Source organism: Lycium barbarum, chromosome 1 (genome assembly GCF_019175385.1).
Source record: "Lycium barbarum isolate Lr01 chromosome 1, ASM1917538v2, whole genome shotgun sequence".
Classification (NCBI taxonomy): Eukaryota; Viridiplantae; Streptophyta; class Magnoliopsida; order Solanales; family Solanaceae; genus Lycium; species Lycium barbarum.
In genome coordinates, this window is record NC_083337.1 from 143,623,178 (window position 1) to 143,650,834 (window position 27,657).

The window sequence follows — 27,657 nt, forward strand, 5'->3', positions numbered from 1 at the left end:
TTGCTTTGTGAGAGGATTAAAGCATGAGATTTGGTTGACTATCAAAATGCTAGGTCCTAGAACTCTAGCTAAAGCCATTAGTTTAGCCAGAATTCAAGAACAAACTATATCTGTGCAGAAACAGTTATTAACTCAAACTCTAATTCCAGAAAATCCTAGGAACTTGTCAAGGTTTACACCCTCCACTTCTCGCAACTATAGCCAACCTTACAACAAACCTAGCATGACTGCGAAGCCTTTTATTCCTTAAGCTAGCATTTCTAAATCAACTTACAAAAGTCCCAGGTTACTCACACCTACTGAAATGGAGGAAAGCAGAAGTAAAGAATTATGTTATAACTATGATGAAAAGTATACATATGGGCATAATTGCAAGAAAAAGAGACAACTATTTTGTCTAGAGTTAGATGAATAAGATGAAACACCATAATTGGAGAAGCAACTAATGATGGATCTTGATGAGTTGTTAGCTACTATGGCACAAAGGTTGGAGACTGATGCCAAAGGGTCAATACTGCCCAGGGTATCAATGCATACTATGAGTGGTGTGCATGATTTTAGAACTATGAGGGTGACTATTTCTGTAAAGGGCAAGGCTGTACAAGTTTTGATAGACACGGGAAGCACATATAACTTCTTGGATCTCAATACTGCCAAGAAATTAGGATGCAAACTAACAACCATTACTCCATTTTCTTTGTCCATTTTTGAAAGTAATAAGGTTAAAAGTCACTATATATGCAAGAAATTTGAATGGAAGATGCAAGGGGCCGGGTAAATTTTGATTCTAGTATATTGATCTTGCCTATTGGTGGATGTAATATGGTATTGGGGATTCAATGGTTAATCATGGTGATATAATGTGGAACTTCACGAAACTGAAGATGGAGTTCAGTATGGAAGGGCATAACATCTCACTTAGAGGTGTTCAACCTCCTGCAGTAAAGCTAATTGGAACTAAAAAGATGGATAAGCTACTAGCTCAACCTGCTGATGCTATCTTTGGGAATGTTCTTAGAGAAGTGGCAAGATGAAGGGGCCAGTCTATTTGCTTTTAAAGAAGGTGACAAGAATGAGGTTGAAATGATGTAACTAGAGAAGGTATTAGATCAGTACGCAGATTTGTTTGAGACTCCAACAACACTTCCACCCTCAACGGATCATGATCTCTCTCTCTCTCTCTCTCTCTATATATATATATATATATATATATATATAATAGTTGTCAAGGAGGGTACATCACCAGTGAATGTCAGGCCTTACAGATATCCTACTGTGCAGAAGAATGAGACTGAGAAAATGGTGGATGAGATGCTGGATTCTGGGGTAATCAGAAACAACACTAGTCCCTACTCTTCACCAGTTTTCATGGTGAAGAAGAAGGATGGATCATAAAGATTATGTTGTAGATTATAGGGAATTGAACAATAGCACAATCAAGGACAAATTTCCCATCCCAGTTATTGAAGAATTACTAGATGAATTGCATGGTGCAAGGTACTTTTCTAAGTTGGATCTCAGGTCTGGATATCATCATATTAGAATGTTTGAGGGCGAGATATTCCAAAAACTGCTTTTAGAACACATCATGGACACTAAGAATTTCTGGTCATGCCATTTGGCCTTACTAATGCCCCCTCTACATTTTAGAGTTTGATGAGCAAGATTTTTCATCCTCATCTTAGAAAGTTCATACTTGTATTATTTGATGACATTCTAATATATAATCCTGGATGGATTGAGCATCTGAAGCATTTGGAAGAAACTCTGATAATCCTGAGGCTAATGTCTTGTTTATAAAGAGGAGTAAATGTGGTTTCGGGTAACTAAGATTGATTACTTAGGTCATGTTATCTCTGAAGAAGAAATGTCAATAGACAAACTGAAGGTAGATACTGTTATGAATTAGCCTCAACAAAAAAAATCTCAAAGGACTGAGAGGATTTCTAGGCGTGACAGGGTACTATAGAAGATTCATTAAGGGGTGTGACATAATTTCTAAACCTTTGACTGATTTACTCAAGAAAGACAACTACCATTGGAATCAGGAGTCTGCTGCTACTTTTGACAAGTTAAAATCAGCTTTAATCACTGGTCCTGTGCTTGCTTTACCTGATTTCTCAAAGGAGTTTACCATTGAAATTGATGCTTCTGGGGAAGGTATTGGTGTTGTGTTAATCCAAGATGGTAAGCCTATTGCTTTCTACAGTAAAGGCTAATCTTATAAGAACAAAACACTCAGTTTATGAAAGAGAGTTGCTAGCATTAGTTGCTGCAATACAGAAATGGAGGCCTTATTTGTTAGGCAGTATTTCACTCTTAAGGCTGATCATTGTAGTCTTAAATACCTACTTGAACAAATAATTTCTTCCCCCAGTCAATAGAAATGGCTTGTCAAACTACTTGGTTATGATTACTCAATTATGTACAAGAAGGGTAATGTTACACCTTGAAAATTTTTCGTTAACGTACAGTGAATAGACTAATTAAGGGCACGACGTATACAATATTTTGATAAGTAAGAAATAGATCGAAATTTTAAAGACATTTGAGGTGAGGGAAGAAGGTTGTCAAGGAAAGCAAGGGGTATGTTGTGTGTCGAGTAAGAATTACAAGTGACAAGTTAAGGATGGCGTAATGATGTCTTGGAGAAGAGTGATAATGTCCCTTAGATTGGTATTGAAGTGTTAAACAAGTGTTAATAAGGTTCCATAAGGATTGGAGATCAAACGAAGTGACGAGAACCAAAATCAGAGAAGAGGTATATTATACGACCGATTATACGGTCCGTATAACGTGTCGTATAATGGTCACAGAATGAAGTTGTTGAGGGGGTGATTTCACGGTCACTTATACGGACCGTATAAATTTATACGGACCGTATAATGTGCCGTCAAATTGACACAGAAGGATGGTTACTGGAGCAGTTTTACGGTCACTTATACGGACCGTATAAGTGTCTGTATAATGACGTCGGGACAGATTTTAATTTATAAAAGAATCTCCCAAGTTCATTTATTTCATTTCATTTTTCATTCTCCACAACTCAAGACTTCTCTAGAAACTTCCACACATTTCATATACAAGGACCTAAGAGAAATTAATGATCAAGTTCATCAAACCACAAAAATCAAGTGTAAGAAACACATTAAAGTGCATCCAAGCCAAGGAATATCAATGGAAGTGAACTAGGGTTTTGGTGAAAGAGAAATATTTCAACTCAAGGCTTATTCCTACACTATCTAAGGTAAGTTTTATGGTATTTACATGTTATTTAAGGTATTGAAAAGTTGAAACACTTGGATTGTAGAAAGATATAGAAAATGGGTCATAAATGTGGGAATAGTGTCATTGTTGGGTAAAGGCTTGGATTGAGTCATGATTATCGATATGTTGTGATTGTAAGTATGTTATGAACGACATTTAGAACATGGAAGAAGTATTATGTGTGATAAAATGCAATAATGCATTATGACCATGATTATGGAGAAATTGGAGTGGAATTATGAAATGTGGGTAATATAGATGAATGATGATTGTTGCTTATGATATTGTGACATTGTAAATGTTGTTATCAATGCTTGGGAGTTGATATAGAATATGGGGAAAGTTTTATAAACAAAGAAAATGTTGCCCAATTTTCTTTAGCTTTAATAAGCACGTTTAAGTAATTGACTAGCTAATGTTAATACGAACTCCCTTAAAGGTAAGGACGTGAGCATTGAAGGAGAATGATCAAGAGGTGGAATAGCTAAAGGAAAAGGTATGTAAGGCTAGTCCCTTCTTTCTAAGGCATGAATCCTATGATATGATATTCCCTCCTTCTTCATTATTCTCCTACGTATCGAAAGCTATGAGTCTACGATTATAAAGAGCTTCACACAAGATTAAGAAAAGAGATATGTTACGAGCATGACGATACCGATGATGAATATAAGTCTAGAAGTCCTAAAGCTCAGGATACGACATTCTTACGAAACTAATGATCCATATGTAACTTCAATTATGTTCCCTACCTCTCCATGACTTTCTTATATTCCGTAACTAAGAGTCTATGTTCATAAATAGACACATGAGATAAAGATAAGAGGCATGTTATGAGCACGATAATGAAGATGATGAGCTTAAGTCTAAAGATTCTAGAGTTCACGGTATAATGTTTCTACAAAGCTAGCGATATTAACTATGATCTATTGATGTTTCTTGTTGTATACACTCACCTTATATGCTAATTCCTTCAAGGTAAGGCAGAATACTTATGAATGCTCCATAATGTAATCGGGGGTTCTCGACCTTATGTCACCCCGATATTGTTATAGATTGTCTATAAGCTCTAATGCATGTCTTATGACCAATGTTCCAAAAAAATTACGAGTCTATCTTCATAGAGAATTTCATATGAGATAAAGGGTAAGAGATATGCCATAGATGCGAGGATGGTAGTGATGAGCCTAAGTCTAGAGATTATAAAGTCTATCATACGATATTTATACGAAGTTCATGCTACGAATATGATATGATTTTCATAGATTGTCTTTAAATTCAAATGTATGCCTTATGGAAAGTTATGATAAGCTTATGAGATGTATGTGATGGCAATGATGATGATGATACATATACCGAGCCTTGTTATGGCCGGGTACGAAAGATATGTATGTGATATTATCGAGCCACTACGTGGCCGAATACGGATAAATGATTTATGTGTATAAGAAGATACAGTACTACGATGATGAATTGTATGACACAATGATGCATGCGCTATGATGATTTATGTATTACGATTATGTATATATGATATATGTATGAAATGTGTTCATCCTTAAAGGTCGCGCAGGTTTTGCCTTCACCTTATGACTTATGATTTCTCTATCATGTTTATTTCATTCATGCCTTACATACTCAGTACAATATTCGTACTGACGTCCGTTTTCTTTGGACGCTGTGTTCATGCCCACAGGTAGACAGGGAGACGGCGCAGACCTTTAGGAGTTATGAACAGATTTATAGGAGCACTCCATTATTTCGGAGGTGCTAATTGGGTTTATCCTTTTGTGTGTGTGTATATATATATATATATATATGTTATATCCCGCATTTTTGTACCATCGGATAGTTCAAGACAATCGCGGGAAGACAACAAGCAAGGCCTTATTTTTGTTTTGTTTAGCATATGAGTTGCTTATGAAGAATTTTGAAGTGGGAATATTAAGAAAGGTTAAGGGCATAAAGGAAAATGCGCAATATGACTCGTGGAAATATCGAGGGTGAGTATGGGCAAAATTGGAATTTGGAAAATAGTTTTATGAATTACAACTTGTCATGAAAAAGAAAATAGTTGGGCTTGGAAATTTTTAAGGGAACAAAAGAGGCCCAACCGGCCATGGGCATGGGCCAAGCCCATGTGGGACTTAATTTATGAAATTAAAAGGATGACCAAGTCATCTTTTTCCTCCAATCCTCTAGAAATTTCAAGAAAAGCAAGAATAAGAGAAAAGAAGGAGAAACCTCTAGGCCATTCGGCCATAGCAAGAACCTTGGGAATTTTCATCAAAACAATTTATCTCTTCTAGCTAAACAACTAAGTGAAGGGTCCTTAGTAAGTTGGAGGGTTTATTAGAGCAAGAACAATACATATTCTTGCAAGTGGCAAATTCTAGCCAAGTGAAGAATTGAGGAGAAAGGTAAGGTTTAATTCTTTTCTTGTATGTTATGGATGATTTAGTGTGTTATAGTGTGCAAAAGTGAATGAAATCCATGAATAGCAAGAATATAGTATGTGGTCGTGCATGTATGTGTATGTAGGAGCTATGTTTTAATTATTTCATCTAGTATTTGGTTGTTATTGTGGTGAATGTTATGTGGAAAATGGAAGTTGAATGAGTTTGGAGAGATTATAGTTGTGCATGCATGATGTAGTCGTGAGTGTGGTGTATGGCCGTGAGGTTATGGTGTAGTGTGGAAGAAAATGAGTTAAGTTTATTTAGTATTTTGGTTGTTGTTGTGTTGTGCATGCTTTGTTGTTAATGAATGCTTAATGACCCTAGTGGAGTTGTAGAAGTTGGAGACTTATTTTAGAATTTTATGCATATTGAATGTGATGTTCTTGCATGTATGAAAGATAATGATATTAGTATGATGTTGTTGGAATATATATTATAAGGTAGTTATCGTGTTCATTGAAGTCGGAAGGTTTTGAAGAAAGTAGTAAATTGATATCATGTATCTTGAATCGAATATGTGAATCGCTAGTGTGGTTGTCGAGTTGTGTTGATAGTTTGGCCGGGTTTGAATTCCCGAATTGTGATTGATTAGGATTTGGCTAAGTTGAATGTCGAGGATGGTATATTTGCAGAGGAAATGCTGCCGAAATTTCGGTAGCCAAGTGTTACCTTAAGATTCCAACTCTAAATACCCTAATGAAAGTTTGGGTAAATGTGACCAAATTGCAGATTTTGGCGGATTTGCAGCTTGAATTCGGAATAGCAAAAGGAGCGGAAAGAGGTATGTAAGGCTTCACCCTTCTTTCTATGGCATGTCTTAGGCGTAATAAGTTGGGTACGAGCCTCGGGGACAACTCTATTCCCTGGAATCCGCACCTAAAGTTTCCCTTTTTTCGTTCAGTAGAATTGAACTAGGAAGTGTGCGAAATGTTGGAAAAACCTCCTAAACCCCTAGAACTTGCATAAATGGGACCCGACTACCCTAAAACCCTCACAAGTAACGCCATGACATGTAACATATGCAAATCATATACGCTACCTCATTCGGCCCGAGGAGGGCCCATTGCTCTCGGATTTTCCTTATAGTTCTGTTTGACTTACTTTGAGGATTGAATTCAAAGAAAACCTTTGATCCTAATTTCGTTACCAAATGACAAGTACTATAACTACTCTAACGAGAATACTTTTATGACGATAATGATAACGACGATGTTAGAAAAGAGAATATTCCTATGACAAATATGACCAGAATGATTCCATGACTAAGATTTTTAAGCTAAGGATTCAACGTGAACTTGAGGGTGATAAACTAGTTCTTGAACCTTATTTCTATTTCCTAGCTGTGACACTATTTCCTAAGGATTCCAAAGCCTATGAGTTGACGTCTATGATGCCCATGATCGCATTCTGTGTTTACTTTTAATGTTATTCTCCGTTGGTAGTCTCGCCTTAAAATACTTGTTCCTTCAAGGCAAGACAAAGCGACCACGATTGTTCCATAATGTAATCGGAGGTCACCGACCTTACGTCACTCCGATGGCTACATGATTTTTCTTTGGGCTCTCTCGCGTGCTTATATGACATACATATATAAGACAGGTATATGTATATAAGATATGTATATGTATATAAAATATGTATATGTATATGAGATCTGTATATGTATATAAAAATATATATGTAAATATAAGATATGTATATGAACCTGGGATGGGGGGAAGGGATACATGGGGGAAATGGGAAGGGAAACATGTTTCATTGCCACATGGTCAGCTGGCTTATCATCCCGGACGCGGGATGCCCGGACGCGAGATGCCCGGACGCGGGATATATGGGCGAGCCGGTATTTCGGCGCTATGTGGGCGAGCCGACATTGTTCGGCGCTATGCTATGACATGACCTGATATGCTATGACATAATACTCTATGACATGCTATGCTATGATATGCTACGCTATGACATGATACGCTATGACACGCTATGCTATGACATGATACGCTATGATATGCTATGCTATGACATGACATGATACGCTATGACATGCTATGCTATGACATGCTACGCTATGATACGCTATGCTATGACATGATACGCTATGACATGATACGCTATGACATAATATACTACGATATGATATGCTATGACATGATATGATACGACACGCTATGATATGACAGAATATAATATGATAAAAACATGACATGATATAAATCCTATTTTCTATGCCTATGAAAAAGAAACGTTTTAAAAAGGAAAAGACAAGCATGCACGGTATCCGGCCTGACAAGGGCGTTCCTACGCACAGGTTACTTTCTAGCCTCATTATATGTCCTACGACTTCATGGTATTGTTAACCATACTCTATGTTCCTGTTTGTATTGTCTTTTATGCCTTACATACTCGGTACACTATTCGTACTGACGTCCCTTCTTGTGGACGCTGCGTTTCATGCCGCGCAGGTCAGCAGACAAGCGGATTTGATTCTTAGGAGCTCTACCAGCAACATTTGACAGTGCTCCAGTTGTTTCGGAGCCTCACTCCCTTGGTACTATTTTGTGTATATGTATATTCGGGCACGACAGTACTCAGCCCTTTCTATGTATATGTGTACTATGTCTAGAGGCTCGTAGACAGATATGTATAGTTAGATGTCTTGTATTTTGAATTGTTCACGTCTCTTTATAATGTGATAGCAACATTACTAGTCTATGTTTATGATGACGCCGCTAATGTTAGTGTTCAGTAACAAATAAAAAAAATATATATATGGCACAGTTACTACGGCCCGCTGAGGAGTAAAGGTACAATGATAGATAAGGGGTACTCGGTACAAGTATCGGGTACTCGTCACGGCCCCTAGTTGGGTCGTGACAATATATATATATATATATATATATATATATATATATATATATATATATATATATATATATATATATATATATATATATATATATATATATATATTTTGGGCACGACGGGGTCTTGTCCCGTTCATATGTCTAGTACTCTAGTAGAGGCTCGTACATGCGCATGTGTGGGTTATATGGTCTCACGATGTTCTACTGTATATATATTATCATTTTGATAGCCAAAAGGCTTATGTGTATAAAAGTATTTGTGTTCTCAAATGAAAAATGATTTTCTTATGATTTGAGTATGATGAGTAATAGAATGAGTGGTGCTCGGTGGTTAGCCCCGGGTGTTGACACCTAATTTTGGCTCGACGTGCTTAAAATTAACGTTTTGGGGGGCCCTGATTCGTTAAAGAGCACGAAATACATTTTTTACACATTTTACACTTTTTCAACAATTTATTGATGATTATCATTATTTTGAAAATTTTATCAATTTATTGTCATTTTTTTCAAGAATCATTATTTTGCACAGGTATAGCGTAATATTACCATTTTCGTGAAATTAATAATTGTTTCTTAACTTTATAGCAATACATTTTTTTATCCTATACATTACTATTTATATTTTATACTTACATTGTTATTTATATATGTATTAATCAACTATATTTTAGTACAGCCCGACAGTGCAGAGAAAATCGGAGTAATTAATTTTTAAATGCAGAGTAAAATTTGATCAGGTCAAGATCTCATCACTTTTTTTTTTTTTTTTTTTAAAAAGGAGTTAATTGAGATGATGGGTTGGGGACAAAGGGGTATGGCTTCATTATTTTTGGGCATAAAAAGGGGTGTTTGTTTATATTATAAGAAAAGGGGGGGTTGATTTAATGATGGGATCCAACACATTGGACACAGACACCACACTTAATTTTTCAGATTTTTGGCTCTCTCTTCCAACAAAAGAAACCCTAAACATTTTCCCTCCTCTCATTTTTTTTCCACAGCCGCCGCCGCCTCCCCGCCGGAGCTCCGAGCTCCGGCGACGCACCCCAAACCTCCCTCCGCCACATCTCTCTCTTTCCAGCCGCTTCTCCGCCAACCTCCTCCACGCCGGAGCTCCGAGATCCGGCGAATCCCCACCGCGAAACAACCCTACAATCACGACGCCACCATTTTCCTCTTCTTTATCCACCAACGCACAACCTCATCCTCTTTCCTCTCTTCCCTGCTGCTCCCTGTCGTCTCTTCTTCACCGCAGCAGCGCCGTCGCATCACCACCAAATGCCGACGAACAGCGGACAGCTCCGTCCAGCCACAACACCACTGTCATTTTCTTTATCTCGTTATTTTTAATTTATAGTTAAGATGTAAAGACTTGAATCTATTCTTTATTCTTGTATTGTTGACATCGACTTTAGTGTTTGAAATCTCATTGCTTAAATCCTGTCAATAAATGTTTGTTAAAATGTGAATGTTCATCTATGTTTATGTTCAGAAAATTAGTGTAGGGATTTTTTTTATGCTTACTGTTTCACCTAACTAAATATTTCATGAACATGAATTTTGTGTTACCATGCTTGAGGGGGTAATTTCCTTTGTGGTGCTACAGTAAGTATGGATGGTATGATGGCAGAATCTTCAGCACAATCCTCTTCTTCCTGGTTTGGAGGACTTTTTGGCGGTGGAAAGAAGGAGGAGCCAGCGACAAGCAGTGGTAGCAAGACACAGGTTTTAGAGAGCTTTGATGCTCCTAGCCCACCTACCTTTGAATATAAATGAGTTTAAGAGATTGTTTAATTTCAGGTTAGTTAATGTTATGTTCTTTATTATTTGGATTCTTTATGTATTGTGAACAAGTATTGACTTGTTGAGATGGCCGATGAAGAAATTTCCGTCGATTTCCAAGGCCTTCCATGTACAAAGGCGGATTTTTATTTTAAGTTTATTCATTATTTTTTAATTCATCCGATAATTATTTATTCTCTTACTGACATTTTTTATTAAGTCTCATGCAGGTATTGAAGTTATTTTTTTGAAGATGACACTCAAAAGAAGTTCAAATAGCTTTCTTAAATTTTTTGTTTATATATTTTTTTTTACATTCTTAAATTATGCAAGCATAAAATATAGTGAAACTTTACTTTTTTAGGGTGCAGGTTGATGGTATTTATTTATGATCTGCTTATGTGATTTAAATTTTATGTGTTTTAGACAAATTAACATTAGACAGTTATTATTTTTCGTAGCTAATATTCTTATAGTTATCACGTTTCGCTAGAGTTTTAATTTAGTAGCTTAGCACACTTAAGTAAATAAATAGGGTGATTTGCCTCAATATTTAGGTTTTAAAATGTACTCTCATAATTAATTGATTAGGTGTACATACTTAGCTAGTTAAACCAGTTAACTCACCTTGCGTGCAGAATAATTTCATGTCCATTCCTTATACCTTTTCACATACTCAAGCTCTTAAGCTGCAGATAACCTTTTTTAAATAATTGTTTATATCACATACATTTAAATCTATTTTTTTTTCATTCAAAAGCAAATCGTTCATTGTTAAGTAAATACCTTTATAATATATTCATTTAAAGCTAAAATTTTTAGTCACTGTAATTGCGCACTTTATTTACTTGTAAATTATCACGTAATGCGTATTTTTTATACATATGTAAATACTTACACCTTTTACTACATAAACATTCATGTTAGTTATTCTTAGTCTAAATTCTATTAATTTTTGTAAATAATAATCAAGCCTTTTACACATCCCTCGTATAGTTAAATTGGTCCAGCCGGAAACCACATTTGTGGATTCTGAAGGATGCCTAACACCTTCCCTTCGGAATAATTTGAACACTTACCTAGAATCTCACTTATTTTCGTAGACCATGTTAAGCTGCATATATTAATAATTTATAGGTACCCTAGTATACCTTAAATGCTAGGTGGCGACTCTGTACATAATTAACTATTTCAGAGCTCTATAAGTTGTGCTTTGTTTAGCCTTGGTAAAAATAGGGTGCAACATCGGGTACCCGTCATGGCCCTTGTCGGGTCGTGACAGGTAAGGAGAACCTGGAAGTCGATACTCTATCAAGAAGGGATGAATTGATCCAACTATGCAGCGTTTCTGGAGTATAAGCAGATTTGATGGAACAAGTGAAACTATCCTGGCAATCAAATACTCACTTACACACACTTATGCGATTTATTTAGTCTGGTGGCTCTGAGAAACCTTATTATCAATTCCAAGCTGAAATTCTTAGCAGGAAGGGCAAGATTATAGTGGGATCTGATGTAGCATTAAGGAAGAAGCTCATTTCTCTTCCATGACAGTTCCACTGGGGGCACTCATGTATTACTGCCACGTTGCATAGATTAAAGCAAGAGTTTTATTGAAAAAAGGTGTGATGCTTTCATTAGAGAATGTGATACTTATCAAAGATGTAAAGGGAAAAATGTTGCATATCCTGGCCTTTTACAAACTTTGCTTATTCATGAGAAGGTGTGGTAGGATATTTTAGTGAATTTTATTGAAGGGTTGCCTAGAGCTGCTGGAAATGAGGTGATCTATGTTATTGTAGATAAGTTTAGAAAATATGCTCACTTTATGGCACTCAAACATCCTTACACTGCACTTGATGTAGCTCAATTGTTCATGGATAGAGTTTTTAAGCTCCATGGGTTGCCTAAGTCCATTGTCATTGACAGAGATACTATTTTTCTCAGCAAGTTTTGGAGAGAGTTGTTCAAACTACAAAAGGTTTCCTTGCTTACCTCAACTGCCTATCATCCTCAAACAGATGGGCAAACTGAAGATGTTAACAGGTGCTTAGAATGTTATTTGAGATGCATGACTTTTGACAAACCTAGAGACTGGCCTAACCGGTTAGGCTTAGCTGAGTGGTGGCACAATACCTATTTCCATTCTGCTATCAAGATGTCCCCTTATGAGGTGGCATATGGTCAACCACCTCCTTTATTTCCATATCTTCCTTTTGACTCTGAACTGGAGTTGGTGGATAGGAGCTTGTAGGCTAGAGAAACTACTATAAAGGTGCAAGCTGACAAACACAGAACTGAGAGATCATATGATATTGGTGATTGGGTTTTTGTAAGTTACAACCATATAGGCAGCTATCACTCAATGATCACTCCTTTCAAAAGTTGTCTCCTAAGTTCTTTAGACCATTCCAAGTCATTGCTAGGGCGGGAGCTGTGGCTTACACTCTGAATTTGCCCGTTGGTACTAAAGTCCACCCTACATTTCATGTTTCTCAGCTAAAGAAGAAGCTTGGTCATCACATTACCTCTGCCACTTTGCCTGTTGTTCACTTTGAGTCTAGTCACATACTTTTGTCACCTGAAGCCATTGTGGATATAAGATTGGCTAAGAAGAATGGTAGGGTTGTTATTGAAGTATTGGTTAAGTAGTTAAATGCAGCTCCTGAAGACAATTCCTGATAAGAACGCTAAGCTTCCACTCAGAAGTTTCCTCATTTTGACGCCATTTCTTCCAACTGATCTTTGAGGACAAGGATCATTTTGAAGGGTGGGTATTGATGTGATCCAAATTTGACTCTTTCCTATATTGATGTATTAGTGGAGTTCAGTCCAATAAAGGTTGTAATTAGCAGTCATGTAGTTAATATTAGTAGTTAAGCATTTTAAGCATCATTAGTCGAGTTAGTTAATTGTTAGTTACAGCACGCGACTAGCATGTAGTTCCTGATTTCTGTTAGCTGTTGACAGTTGGCGTAGCCAACTTTCCCGCCCAAATTAGTTAGCATATAAACTGATCCTAATTGCAATTGTAATCATTCATTCGGTGTTGATATCAATTTCATTTCTTCTCTCTAAAATCTTAATATCTCCATAGCTCATTGAGCTTGAGTGGATCTGTTCAGGGTTGATTCATTCATTCAACCCTTAAGATCACTCGATTACTTTCCAAAATTGTTATTCAATTTTCTAAGTTGTATCAGTGAACCAAAAGTTTGTGTACTCCAAAGTGTGAGATCTAGATTTACTAACTTTTGAGACAAAAAGAAATTTCACACAACTAATATTAATTGTACGATACACGCAATAAAAAATTTCCTCATTAGTATTTAGGTTTTAGGTAACAAACTACTCCTATATGATGGACAATGACACGCTTAAAGGATATGCCGCTGACAATTATCTCTACATTAATAAAGAATAAAGAATGTGGATTTTCTAGCAATGTATAGCCAATGAGAATTGAAAGGAGATAGAGAAGATCTAATCACCATCCACGCTGGCAAATAGAAGATAGTATAGAAGAGTGGGGCCCCCAATAAAAAAAAAGCATGTGGAGATGGAAGATGACACGAGGGATACGTAAAGAATCCACATGGCGAGGCATGGCAGGAATGTCGAGATCGCGCTCTACAGCAACCTCTTATCAACAAAACCAAATCTCTCTTCTCTAAACTGAGAGACGTAATTTTCTGTCTCTCTTGTTACTTGGACAAGAGAAGAAAGACTGCCGTCTTTTTCATCTTTTTTGAAAGAAAAATAAAAAATAGGAAGCTCGACCCGCCATGTCCGCCATAGCTACTTCTGCTGCTCTTTCCTTTCCTTTCTCTTTTTCCCGCTCTACTAAGACTTTTACAAGAAAGGTACCTACTTTAGCTGTATTTTTGTTATATAAGCTGCTAAATGGCCTTCTTCGTGTGTTTGGTAGGAGAAAATTCATTTTGCATGGAAAATGTTCTTGAAAAATGTTTTCTAGTATTTGGTTGGTAAGTGAAAATAGTTTTGAATAAAATAACACCGAAGCAGAGTTAGATTTTGAGTTTGCAAGTTCTGGATTCTAGAAAAGATAGCTTATCGGATTTAAATAAAGCATTATACATATTGAGTGAAATAAGTCGTTGTGGATTCTGCCGAACCCTTAAGGTAGAATTGTAACTCCCCCTGAAAATACATATTAATTAAAAATGAATCATAATATTCCCAAATCGTAGAGTTTTTGAGTGCTAACGATTAATGGAGTAATGTCCAAGTATCAGTTGGAACATGTCATATGAAGTTCAAAGTTATAATAGTTAATATAAGAAAAACGGTTTATGCCCGTAGTGAGTGAAGTCATTTCTTTTCTTCCTTATCCCCCTTTTTGATGCGAAATGTTCCTAACCAAAACCTGAAAATGAGGTTCTTCCTTGTATGAATTTCGTTTTAGTAAATTGATAAAGCTTAGTGGACTCTGGTGTCTCAGATCTTTCACTCAATATTAACTTGCTTGTGGCATGTTTTTATGCTCTAGTATGTTGGGTGGAATAAGTCGAAATTCATGTATTAATTAATTGGTTACTCATTACTAATGAGTCATTAGGTTTATTTAGTAAGTTATCTGAATGTGAAGACCTGTACACCACTTGCACTTTGTCTATCAGATGACTTGTTGAATGGCCAATAATTCTGCAATTTGTTCATTGTCAGTGCTTCAAAGGGGGATTTGGAGTGTTTGCAGTGTATGAGGAGTCAGGTGGGTTAACAGACAAGAAAAGCTCTTGGTTGACAATCTTTGATGTGGAAGATCCAAGGTCAAAATTTCCTCAATCTAAAGGGAAGTTCCTGGATGCAAATCAAGCTTTAGAAGTTGCTAGATTTGATATACAATATTGTGATTGGCGAGCTCGTCAAGACGTACTTACAATAATGCAGCTGCATGAAAAGGTTGATTTCTGTTCATGTCTTTTTACCACTAATTTTAAGTTCTAAATAGACCTGAGTTTAAAGATTATCTCTAGGTCTATACACAAAGCACTACTTTGTAGTTTGTGTATAAGTATTGGACTATGCTTCATTCCTGCTAATTAGTGACTGTTCCTTCTTTGGAGTTGTTTCTAGTTTTTTCTCGTCATAGCTGTCTTCCTTTTCATCCTTTGTGACTTGTGGATACTGCGTGAGTAGGTTGTGGAAGTATTGAATCCTCTAGCACGGGAGTATAAATCTATTGGAACTATGAAGAAGGAACTTGCTGAGTTACAACAGGAACTTTCTCAGGCTCATAAAGAGGTATATAATACTTTGATCCCATTGAACAAGCTTATGTTGTTAGATACAAGTTACTCCTTTCTAAATTTTTGGGTAGATATGTTAGACATCAAATATTTTCCCGCTATTATTGGTTATTCAGGCCTATTTCTTTTTATCTCTTAAACTTATTGAAAACTCTAGTTATCAAAAACAACCTGGAGCAATTTGCGTAAGGTACTACTGAAGCTGAGCAGGTTTTATAACGAATGAATGGTTTATTACATAGATAAACTGGTTCAAGAATCTTACTTGTCAAAAAAAAAAAAAAAACGCACACACAAAAAGCAAGTTTGAGGATTTTGAGTACTTCCATATAAGCCAAGTTTTGTATCTAAAGTAGTGATAGCAACAGGTACATATATCTGAGGTGCGGGTTTCTGCTGCTTTAGATAAGCTAGCTTACATGGAAGCATTGGTTAATGATAGGCTGCTACCAGAGAGGAGTACAGAAGAATCAGATCGCCGGTCTTCATCCTCCGGTACGTCTACAGTATCTAGAGATACGGCTAAAAGCAAGCAGCCTAGGAGGACCCTCAATGTGTCAGGTCCTGTCCAAGAATACAGCCCCCATTTGAAGAACTTCTGGTATCCTGTTGCTTTCTCCACTGATATTAAGGACGACACCATGGTAAGTCAATTACCTGATTTATGCAATAATCTCATTTTCATAACTGCAGACAACATGTTACCAATTTCTACAGTCTCTACAAATTAATAAGTCCCCCGAAAAAGGACATATTAAATTACTTAAATGGACTGATGCAATGCTGTGATGCCAACCAACAGGGGCGGAGCTAGTGTAGAGTTTGCGGGTTCGGCTGAACCCAGTAGCTTTAGTCCTAACCTTGTATTTGTCTTAAGAAATTCATTAAATATGTATAAATTATTTAGTTTAGACCCAACCAATAGCTTGTTGTACCAACTCCTTTCTAAATTTCTGCGAGGAGAGAATATGACAAGGAAAACTTAGATAGGAATTGGTCTGTTATGATTTTTATGCTTTTGCAATATTCTACTGTCTTGTTTGATGGTGGTCATTTGACTTTAATGTATCAGATACCAATTGATTGCTTTGAGGAACCATGGGTGATTTTTCGTGGGAAAGATGGAAAACCTGGATGTGTCCAGAACACATGTGCACATAGAGCCTGCCCCCTTCATTTGGGATCAGTTAAAGAGGGTCGCATCCAATGTCCTTATCATGGTGAGAATAAGAAGAATATAAGCATTCTTCAGTCCGAATTTCCTATCTAGGAAATGACTCAAGTTGGTGTTTGATACGTGACGAATGCATGAAACAGCTGACATTTACTTTTATGTTTGTTTGGTGATCTTTAGGGTGGGAATATTCAACAGAAGGAAAATGCGAGAAAATGCCATCAACAAAATTTCTGAATGTCAAGATCAAAGCTTTGCCATGCTTTGAGCAAGAGGGAATGATATGGATTTGGCCTGGAAATGATCCTCCTGCAGCCAATATTCCTTCTTTACTGCCACCTTCTGGATTTCAAATCCATGCAGAGGTTTGAATCACTGCAACAACATTTTAATTGTTTATAGGAAGACTATCTAATAACAGTCAGTTTAAGTCTTTCTGCCTCATTCCTGCTGTTCTTGAAACTGGCAGATAGTGATGGAACTTCCAGTGGAACATGGGTTACTTTTAGACAATCTGTTGGATCTTGCACATGCTCCTTTCACCCATACATCTACATTTGCTAAAGGATGGAGCGTCCCAAGGTATAAATTTTTAATGATGCCAAATAGTCTAGAAGTTAGTAACTCTGGTCTAGAACTAATCTGTTTTAATTTAAACAAACTGCCATCGGTTGTGAAATATCCATCTTAGACATTAAGGAACTGAAGGCGTAATTCCTGGTGTCCTGCATAATTTCTTAAAACTTACTGGATTGCTTCCCGAAATAAATAATTCAATTAATATCATCACCGAGACAATGTGGACATGCATGCATATTTCATTTCACCGAGGTAATGTTCATCTTGGTTAACTGCCATAAAGTTTTCCACCTATTAAATCAACCAGAACTTCTCAAATTCCTTCTAATAGTCTTTTGGGATTTGAATGAATGTGAAAAGATTCTTGTCGAGTATACCGAGTTAGATTAGTTGATAATTCTTACTATACAGGTTAATAATTCTTCAAGTCCCAAAATGAATTTTCTAAAGGAGAGTTGACTATATTTTATTGTTTGAAGTCATATTGTTCATAGAAAATTAAATTTTTTGTTATCTTGTTTACAAATCTATGATAATGTTTCGTGCTCGTGTACATTGCGTAGAATAAAGATGTTGTGGAGCACAATCAGCTATAAACATAAAAGAGATGTTTCCACTTTCTGACAACCAAAACAATGTGATTCTATATTTGTCTTGTTTACTTTTTTGGTTGGGGAAGGGGAGGTGCAGTGGTTCCTATACCTGTCTGATGAATAAAGTCTGGCAGTAAAGGCCTGAAAATATGAACACTTACCAGTTACCTTTCTTTTTCAGCTTTGTAAAATTCTTGACTCCTGCATCTGGTCTGCAAGGATATTGGGATCCCTATCCGATAGATATGGAATTTCGACCACCTTGTATGGTTCTATCAACCATTGGAATCTCAAAGCCAGGCAAATTGGAGGGGCAGAGCACCAAAGAGTGCTCTACGCACCTTCACCAACTTCATGTATGTTTACCTGCATCTCGACAGAAGACAAGGTTGCTATATAGGATGTCACTGGATTTTGCTCCCGTATTAAAACACATCCCTTTCATGCAATACGTGTGGAGGCATTTTGCTGAACAGGTTGGATTCAATCCTTAACATTGGTAGTGTTTGTCATTACTTAAAACTATTAAAAATGTAGATCGCCATCATTGACTTCTTTAAGATATATGACCTGCACATACCTATAATGCGAGTTCTCTGCACAATTTGGCCTGATTAATCTATGAAAAAAGTTCCTCCGTTTCCTTGTGTATTAGTCCCGGAAATTGATGCATTTAGAAAAACTAGTTGAAAGTTGGCTATATGAAGCCAAATTGGAGGTGGAGATTTCTCATGTTACCATTAACACGTTGGGCTGTGAAACAAACATTGCAAGATCATGTTTCAAAGCTCTCAGTACAAAATGGCTGAGCTCTTGAGTTTTCCACATCTATCTATTTATACAACAAAATGAATAAAAATAACTAAAAGTGAAGCTTGCCAACATGTAAAGTGGAAAAATATCTGCATTTATTTTTCTTGTAAACTGAATATTGCATTAAAGATTTCCCACCTAATAACTGAAAAGGAGGTATTTAAAAAGTTATGTTCTGATTGGCTTTTTGTGATCTATTCTTTGGGAAAACATTATCAGGTTTTAAATGAGGACCTACGGCTTGTGCTTGGTCAGCAAGAACGGATGCTCAACGGTGCTAACATTTGGAACCTACCTGTGTCATACGATAAGCTAGGAGTGAGGTACAGGATATGGAGAGATGCTGTAGAGAGTGGAGCAAAACAATTACCATTCAGCAAATGAACTAATCCAAGTACAGATTTTACTTCTCAAGATGATCGTACACTCTAAACAATTTTAGCTCTTTGAAGAACTTCAGTTGCTGAGAATCTCGCTTGGTATATGACACGGTTGCCACACTTGTTGCTCTGAGGAGATACCGCCCCATCCTGATATTGGTATGTCACCAAAAGGAGTGATTTCAGCGTAGCTCCCCTTGTAAAATAAACTGTGCACTAATTGTTTTTAGGTTCATGTATAGTTTAAACAACCTTGACCCCGCCATTAATTCTTTAATGTTTGCCCTAGCGTGCCTCCTAGAAAATCTGGAGGTATTTTTTCGTAGTCATGGAAATGGTCCTCCATCATGTATCATATTATCAATCTTCTGGGATTTGAATTGATAACACAATTTTTTTGCCAAAATGAAGAGAAAGATCTGATTTTCTAGCCGTTTGATCTAGTTTGGCCCAGAGTGTATTTTTGTCATCAAACTTATGTTCTTTCAATGTTTCCAGAATCAAGAAACAAAAGTACAGTCCATGGAGATGGAGTTTCTTAAAATAAAATTTTGATATAATTTTATTCAACAACGTAATATATGCGGTTGGTCCCAGTGTATAGAACAGCATGAAAGTGGATCATAGCTCGTAACAGATCTTAAAATCTGGTTCACTGAAGAGTAAGTCTGTAATGCTGAAGGCAAACAGATCAGGCCATAATGTATATGGAGATTATCAAATCTTCATCATCCTAAAAGATCAATTCTTAAAGTGGTAATATTTAAGAGTAACAATTTCATCATACTAGTAAAAGGTCAATTCTTCCACCAGACGTTTACTTGGGGTTTATGTAAAGCTGCTATATATGTATGAGACCTCTTGAGCATTCACACCATTTCACCTTTGGACGATCAAAATACACAGCATGAAGAATAATTTGATATACATTAGCTGGGGTTAAAAGAGGTGGAGTAGGGGAGATAGTACTCCCTCCATCTAATAAAATACAACATATGAGCCTCAACTTCAAAAGTTTGAGGTCGATAATGTGAATCGTCAGTAACCATGTTGCTTCATTTAGACTCGGTGTAATTCAATATTTGAAGATTTAGGTTATCTACATTTTCCTTTCCTTCACCTTCTAAAAAAAAAGTGAATCTTAAGCTTAACTAATTTGTAAAATATTACCTTATGGGAAAAAAAAAAACTAATTTGTATAGCTTATATATATATTTTTCTTCCATTCCGCCCTATTTTGCGCCAAGTCTACATGCATTCCAAGAAATTATAGGCCATTTAAGATGATTTTCTTTCATTTGATTTTAGGTCTGCCTCGTCCTTTTATAATACTTTCAATAATTATAATTTCACCTATTGACTGGTGCATCAGAAGGTCAATGTAGGACATGAAAAAACTATCTCAAGTGGCCTTTTCTCATGTTAGCCTTTATATATATGCTATTTCATCTCGCCACCTTCAGTTGAATGTAATCTTTTCTTATCTTGTCTAATTTTATATGACCGCACATTCATCTAAACATCCACATTGATATAACACTCATCTTGTTGATCTCTTGCAATTATATTATCGAACTTGTCTTTCAATTTGATAGGTATTCTCCTATCGCATAACACTCCCATAGCACTTTTCTATTCAAACTGATTTTTGAGTAATTTCTTCATTTATAATCATACCATTTCCCTTAACATAGAGCTTGTTATCATGTTAATTTGCATTTACATACCGTAATCCTATTTAATTTCACCTCAATTTCATTCTTCTTTGTATGGTTTAAGCTCACAATGCATATATTTATATCTTGTTGAGCCATGCTTCTAAAAACAACTTATTTTAAAAAGTATTTTTTTCAAAAGTAAAAGTACTTTTGGCTAAAAACAGTTTGTGTTTGACCAATTAATTTAAAAAATACTTTTAAGCAGCAATTAGTGTTTCACCAAGCTTTTAAAAAGTGCTTCTCAGTGTATTTTTTTCAAAAGTACTTTTCAAAAAAGTACTTTTGGGCAAAAGTTATTTTTTTAGCTTATGAAAAACTGCTTCTGTTACTCCCCCAAAACACTAATTTCTCTCAAAAGCTTGGCGAAACACCTCACTTTTTTTAAAATAAGCACTTATTGAAAAAATAAATACTCTTGGGAAGAATAAGCTTTGGCCAAACAGGCTTAAGCTTATTTTTCCCCCAAAAGTACTTATTTTTTTAATAAGTGCTTATTTTAAAAAAAGTGAGGTGTTTGGCCAAGCTTTTGGGAGAAAATAAGTACTTTTGGGGAGTAGCAGAAGCAGTTTTTCAGAAGCTAAAAAAAATAGTTTTTGTCCAAAAACACTTTTTTGAAAACTACTTTTGAGAAAAATACACATAGAAGCACTTTTTAAAAGCTTGGTCAAACACTAATTGCTGCTCAAAAGTACTTTTTAAATTAATTGGCCAAACGCAAACAGCTTTTAGCCAAAAGTACTTTTTTTGAAAAGTACTTTTGAAAAAAATACTTTTTAAAATAAGCAGTTTTTAGAAGCTTAGCCAAACAGGCTATTAGTTTAACTTTTATTTATCTTAAACCTTACTCTCTAGAGCGTTTCTCCGTCATTCAAACTATTAGTTGAATTTGCTTGTTTCGTTAACAATATCGTCTACCATATACCATGAGATACAGATTGGCGAAAAGGTGATTATCAATTTAAAGTGGCTTAGCACATTTTGATTGTTGGATATGGAGACAATTTCCACTTAAGGAGAGAGGGAACAAGTGTTTTTATAACTGCAGTTACTAGAAACGAAGCACTGAGGCTAAATACGCCTCAATAGAGCTGAAGGAATAATTGAATAAAACTGATTCATAGAGTAATATTTAAGCAATTCTGCAATTAAGACATAGTTGATTGACTGATTAAAAGAGAAAGCTATGTCAAAAATGTTTAAACGAATGAATATAGAAATAAGGATTATATTATTTACAGTATTTGTTACGTTATGCACATATCATTTTCGTTGAGTCGAAAAATTTCTCCTTCCATTATGTTCAGAAGCCAGAAGTAAGAGGACAAGATAGCTTTTTTGTCATTAAACTAACGGAACTTTATCCACTCCTACTGCTCTTGAATTGCCTAGAGAAAACAAATGACAAAAGGTTAAATTATCAGTGTTATGACCCGAAAAAGGTGTATCAACATTCAGCGTAATCTTTCCAAACCACTAACATTTTCTTTTGGGAACCCAGGCAACCTAACCTGCGCACTGTGCCATAGCTAGGAAGTCGTAAATCACACAGCAGAAAATAGTACTAGGCAAATTCGATGCGACAAATTCTGACTAAAAAGGCTGCTAATGAGGTCATCTCAGGTTTCCACGTGGAAATCACTTGCCCAACCAACACAGTATTGTGATACTTACGGAAAATTCATTTGTAACTTGCACATTCAGAAACTGCTCACCAATCACCATTATGCCACCAAAACAGCACTATTAAATTGGTTTAAGTAATTACACATTTATATCATGTATTAGTACATTCGTTATTTTCTCTAACTTTCGTAATTACACATATAATACATTTTCAAAAGAGAACAAGCCAAAAAAACCTCAAATTTATTCCTCAAAGTCACACTTATTACAAGAAGAACATAACATAATTACAAACATCCATTTACATATGAGAACTCAGAGTGCATTACCACAGAAAGGGCAGAATCGGAAATCCGCATCCACTTCCCGGCGACAAAACTGACACCTAAGAACATCCGGCACTTCCGCCGAGGACGACGGCGGTGGAGTTAGTGATTGAGGGAAGAAAAGTTTGCAGTCGTTACAGTACATCACCGGCTCTTTTCCCGGCCATCGCCATACAGGAACAAAGAAGAGCTTCAAAACCTTGTCATAGTCGACTAGGTCGGCGCGTGATCCGCACGCTATGCAACGACCAACGCCGCTCTTCAATACTTGTCTCGCCTGTTGCTCTAGCCCTCCTACGAAGAAGAAAAACATTGCTTTGTTCTTTTGGGTTTTGTTTCTGATACTTTCTTGGTTTTTGATTTGGGTTATATTGGTATGAATTGGAGTTTTTGAAGAGATAGAGAAGAAAGCTGTAGAGAGCTGAAGAAAAAGTGAAGCATCTGGAGGATTCGTGGTTGTTCGGTTGGCTTGAGAATCAAGTTATTCGGGGACCGTTCTTGCCTCGGGTCATTTGCACTTTTGGCCCTATTTTATGTTACTCTTTCATTTTAGTCCATCAAAATCGAATTTGCATAAAAACATAAAAATAGGCATCATAATATACACTATTTATGTTCGTGTCCTTAAAAATCTTATGCCCCACTAGGCATAAGTTTGATTTTAAAAGATAAAAATTAAGGATCAGTCCATTTCTTTTATCCATTGTCGATATTCGTACTGAAACTCAATTATATTCGGATTCGCGAAGCATATGGCTCCATTCGGGGAGAAGTGCTCTTTACCAAATAAATTTTCATATTGAAGGACAAAAATTGAAGACCAGTCCATTTGAAGATCAAACCGTGCAATTACAAGCGGGTCATTTGCAGGATTGTCCTTCAAGGGCACTAGTCTTTAATTTTTGTCCCTCAAATTGGTGGTCTTTAATTTTTTCAAATTGGTGGTCTTTAATTTTTTTTCCTTCGCCAAATACCTCGAGGTCCTGGATTTAAATCCCGGCTTAATAAAAAAAAATTACAAAGCAGAGTTTAGTAGCAAAATTAGGCTTATTCGGGCAAAAATTAGGCCTTAAGGCTGAGTCTTGCGAAATTTCAACTGAATAATTTTTTTTTTTGTGTTGCTTTAATGCAAATCTCTACCTTAAGGCAGAGTTTGCCTCAAACTTTGCCTAAAGGTAGCATAACTCTGTCTGATTAGGTAGAGTTTGAGGCAAAATTTTGCCTTGCGAATCCAAACTCTACCTTACGATTATTTTTTTTAATTTTTGATTAAGCGAAAGTTTGAACTCAAAATCAAATTTTTTTAGCAAAGAATAAAAATTAAAGACCATCAATTTGAGGGACAAAAATTAAAGATCAGTGCCTTTGAAGGGCATTCCGCACAGAGAAATGATTAGAAGTTCTTACTTCTTCTTGGGTCATACTGAAGTCCAGTCATTAGCGATCTGGGCCCTTGTAGCCCATGATTACTGTTTGTGAAAAAAAAAGGTAAGTACATGAGAATATAAAAATATTTACTTTAACAACTTAATTAAGAGTCCCATGGTAAAGCAACTTTCTAAGGAAACCCTCTGTACGTGAAGCTTTCGTGGGACTCATATATTCTCCATTTTATACTTTTTTCTCCACAATCTGGGAGATACATTATTAGCGCCCTTTTTTATGACCTTCCTATTTCTTCCTTATTCTAGTCTCTATTCATTATTCATCGATGGATAATAAAATCACAATTTTGGTTCAATGCGCTGGAGAATGGGATGTGGAACACAATTAGAATAATTTTGGTGTTGATGGTGTGTTTTTCGATATGGATTGCAATTTTAATGGTATGAGTTTTGAAGTGTATAAGATCCTCGAAGTTGACTCAAATATGGTTATGCTAGAAATAAAATATGTTGTGAAAGAGAATTATTCGCGGATGAAGATTTACAATGTCAGAAGTTTGCTTATGTACATGGAATTGAGAAGAAAAAGTTCAAATCACCAATTTCCCTTAGTATATCAGTGAAGGAGAAGACTCATGGTGATATAGATTTAATTTAAATATTATGGAATCTGACGTGAAAGCTATCAAGTATATGCCAGAGATTGACAACCCGAAAACTATTGAGTTGATTACTACAGAAAACGGAGAGGATGGTGATGATATGATGTTTGCTGAAGATTCGATAATTGACAATAATTTTCATTTGGATGCGAGTGAAGATCAATTCTACAAAAATACATAGACATTTCAAAATGTGATGAACAATCATGACACCCGAAATGATTTGGTAGTTTATGGCCTAACGTGCATGCAAGATAAGGTAAAGGACACTATCTTTTTATTTTATAAACGAATTATATTATGTATATTACAAAAATAAAGAGACGTTTTTCTATAACTCAAATCAATCAAGAAGGAAAAATGAAAAAAACAGAGGGATGAGTGAGTAATATCAAAGAAGGGTATGATGGTTGAAGAGAAGAGATAATTGGTCAGGTTTCTTCGTCACCGGACCGGTCGAGGCCGTTAGTCCGGTTATCCGTAGTCATTGGTCCGGTAAAGCCGTTGCGCGTGAGCCACGCATCGGTAGCGTCCTGCCATGGTCAACCACCAACCATGCGTGTGTCAGACAGTACGGCTTACCTAATCCGCTTAGAGCTGTCCTTCTCTGTATTTTTTAATGATTTGTATTGTGTGAGACCCATAGAAGAGACACTATAAATAGGGCTCATCCCCCTCCATTGAGGGGGTTGGCTTCTTCATTCTTCCAAGAACACTTGTAATAGCAAAACATATATGCAATTTCTCTCTCTCTAAGATTGGATTCGGTCCACAGCAATTATATGCATTTCTGTTGTATTTCTTCAAACAAGTATTGTGCGTCCTTTGGCAAACATTAATACACTTCACCAATTACTTTGTTACATAACGTTCATACATTCCATTTTTCATACGATTTATATCGGGATCCAAACACATATCCTATACCTACTTACAAATTCAATTGCTTATCCAAATACGGGGTAAACAGTTTGGCGCCCACCGTGGGGCTAGGATAATAGTGGTCTTTGGTCTTGATTTCCATCGTATTCATCAAAATCAAAAACATCTCCTGCCCGTCTCTGCAAAAACGAGCTAAATGGCTGGCATCGAACAATCTGGCCATGTCAACAACACCGAGATTGTGGCAGAAAATGAAGGCAGCGGACCACGGGGATTGTCAAACCCCGCTGACCCGAACCCCGTCGATTCGAGGGAGGGCCTCAACCGGCAAAACACCGTGGACCAGGAGAACGCCGCCCTACAGGCCACTGATCCTCTAAATACTCACAATTCCGTTACATTGTCCCAGACCCAAGGCCGGAGAAAACCGGACGCACCAAACGATAATGTTAACTTACGCTTAATTTTTGAAATGTTACAGGAACAAAGGGCGGCAATCACCGAGCAAGGAATCGCGATTTACCGGTTGCAGAGCGGAAAAGATGGAGCAGAGCCGGAGAAGACAAAGGGTGTTGCCGAAACTGGAAGAAATGAGGCACGAATGGTTGAGAGTAACGGCTCCGGAGCCGGTTCTTCAACCGAGGTTCTAAAGATGCTCGAAACTCTGGCAAAACGGGTAGACTCAACCGAAAAGAGGGTCGAGACATACAATTCTCGGGTGGACCAAATCCCGGGGGCTTCGCCTTTACTGAAGGGGCCGAATTCGAAGAAGTACATTCAAAGGCCTTTTCCTCCGAGTGCAGCCCCGAAACTGATCCCAAAGAGGTTCAAAATGCCGGATATACAGAAATATGACGGCACAACGGACCCGCACGAGCACGTGGCCTCGTACACTTGTGCCATAAAAGGAAATGATATGGAGGAAGATGAAATTGAGTCAGTGTTGTTGAAAAAATGTGGGGAGACCCTGTCAAAGGGAGCGTTGACGTGGTACGACCACCTGCTCGACCATTCGATCACTTCTTTCGAAATGCTCGCCGATGCCTTCGTAAAAGATCATGCCGGTGCCAAAAAAGTACAGGCCCGCAAGGCCGATATCTTCCGAATAACCCAAAGGGACGATGAGTTACTGCGTGAGTTCGTCAACCGATTCCAGAGGGAACGGATGGAACTCCCCCCGGTTCTAGAGGAATGGGCCGCGCAAGCTTTCACAAAGGGGCTCAATGTTCTAAGTTCAATAGCTTCGTTCAAATTAAAAGAAAGTTTGCTGGAATACGAGGCTGTGACATGGGCCGATATCCATAATCGGTATGAGTCTAAGATTCGGGTGGTGGATGATCCATTCGAGCTCCCCCCGGGCCCGGTAAATATGGATAGAAGTTTTGAGAAACCAAGGAAGGGTTACGAAACAAAGGCTGAATCATCGAAGGAAAGTTACAGGCCATACTCCCATTCGGAGAGGCAAAATTTTAGGTCGGAAAAGTCAAGAGAGAGCCCAAGTCGTTTCTCAGGGCGGGGTAGCAAATGGGGCGAACGCCCGTCAAACAGCCGGGGTCTCTCATTCAGGAGCGATGCCGGAAGTTCTACCGGTAATAAGGGTCTGCCAAAGATTTCGAATTACAACTTCAACGTTAGTACTTCGGGCCTCGTCTCGGCCATCGGCCACGTCCCGGATGTCAGATGGCCAAAACCTCTAAGGTCGGATCCGGGCCAACGGGATCCGAGCATGGTGTGTGAATATCACGGAACCCATGGCCATAGAACCGAGGATTGTCACCAGTTGAGAGAAGAGGTAGCCCGGTTATTGAAGAACAGTCATCTTCGAGATCTGCTGAGCGAGCGGGCCAGCCAAAAGTCATTACAAGGAAAGGGAAGCTCATCAAAGG

At 37.1% G+C, this 27,657-nt stretch overlaps 2 protein-coding genes across 2 annotated transcripts; one reads left to right on the forward strand and one right to left on the reverse strand.

Moving 5' to 3' along the window:
* Positions 1–13,978: 13,978 nt before the first annotated feature.
* Positions 13,979–19,605, forward strand: LOC132641401 (chlorophyllide a oxygenase, chloroplastic). Its single transcript, XM_060358386.1, has 9 exons — positions 13,979–14,229; positions 15,053–15,289; positions 15,527–15,631; positions 16,005–16,280; positions 16,709–16,856; positions 16,991–17,175; positions 17,280–17,392; positions 18,164–18,458; positions 19,015–19,605. The coding sequence occupies exons 1-9, from the start codon at positions 14,152–14,154 to the stop codon at positions 19,177–19,179; spliced, it is 1,602 nt and encodes a 533-aa protein (XP_060214369.1). The 5' UTR covers positions 13,979–14,151; the 3' UTR covers positions 19,180–19,605.
* Positions 19,606–22,614: 3,009 nt separating this feature from the next.
* On the reverse strand, positions 22,615–23,305 carry LOC132641407 (uncharacterized). The gene has a single exon (XM_060358399.1). The coding sequence runs from the start codon at positions 23,153–23,155 to the stop codon at positions 22,832–22,834; it is 324 nt and encodes a 107-aa protein (XP_060214382.1). The 5' UTR covers positions 23,156–23,305; the 3' UTR covers positions 22,615–22,831.
* Positions 23,306–27,657: the final 4,352 nt, after the last annotated feature.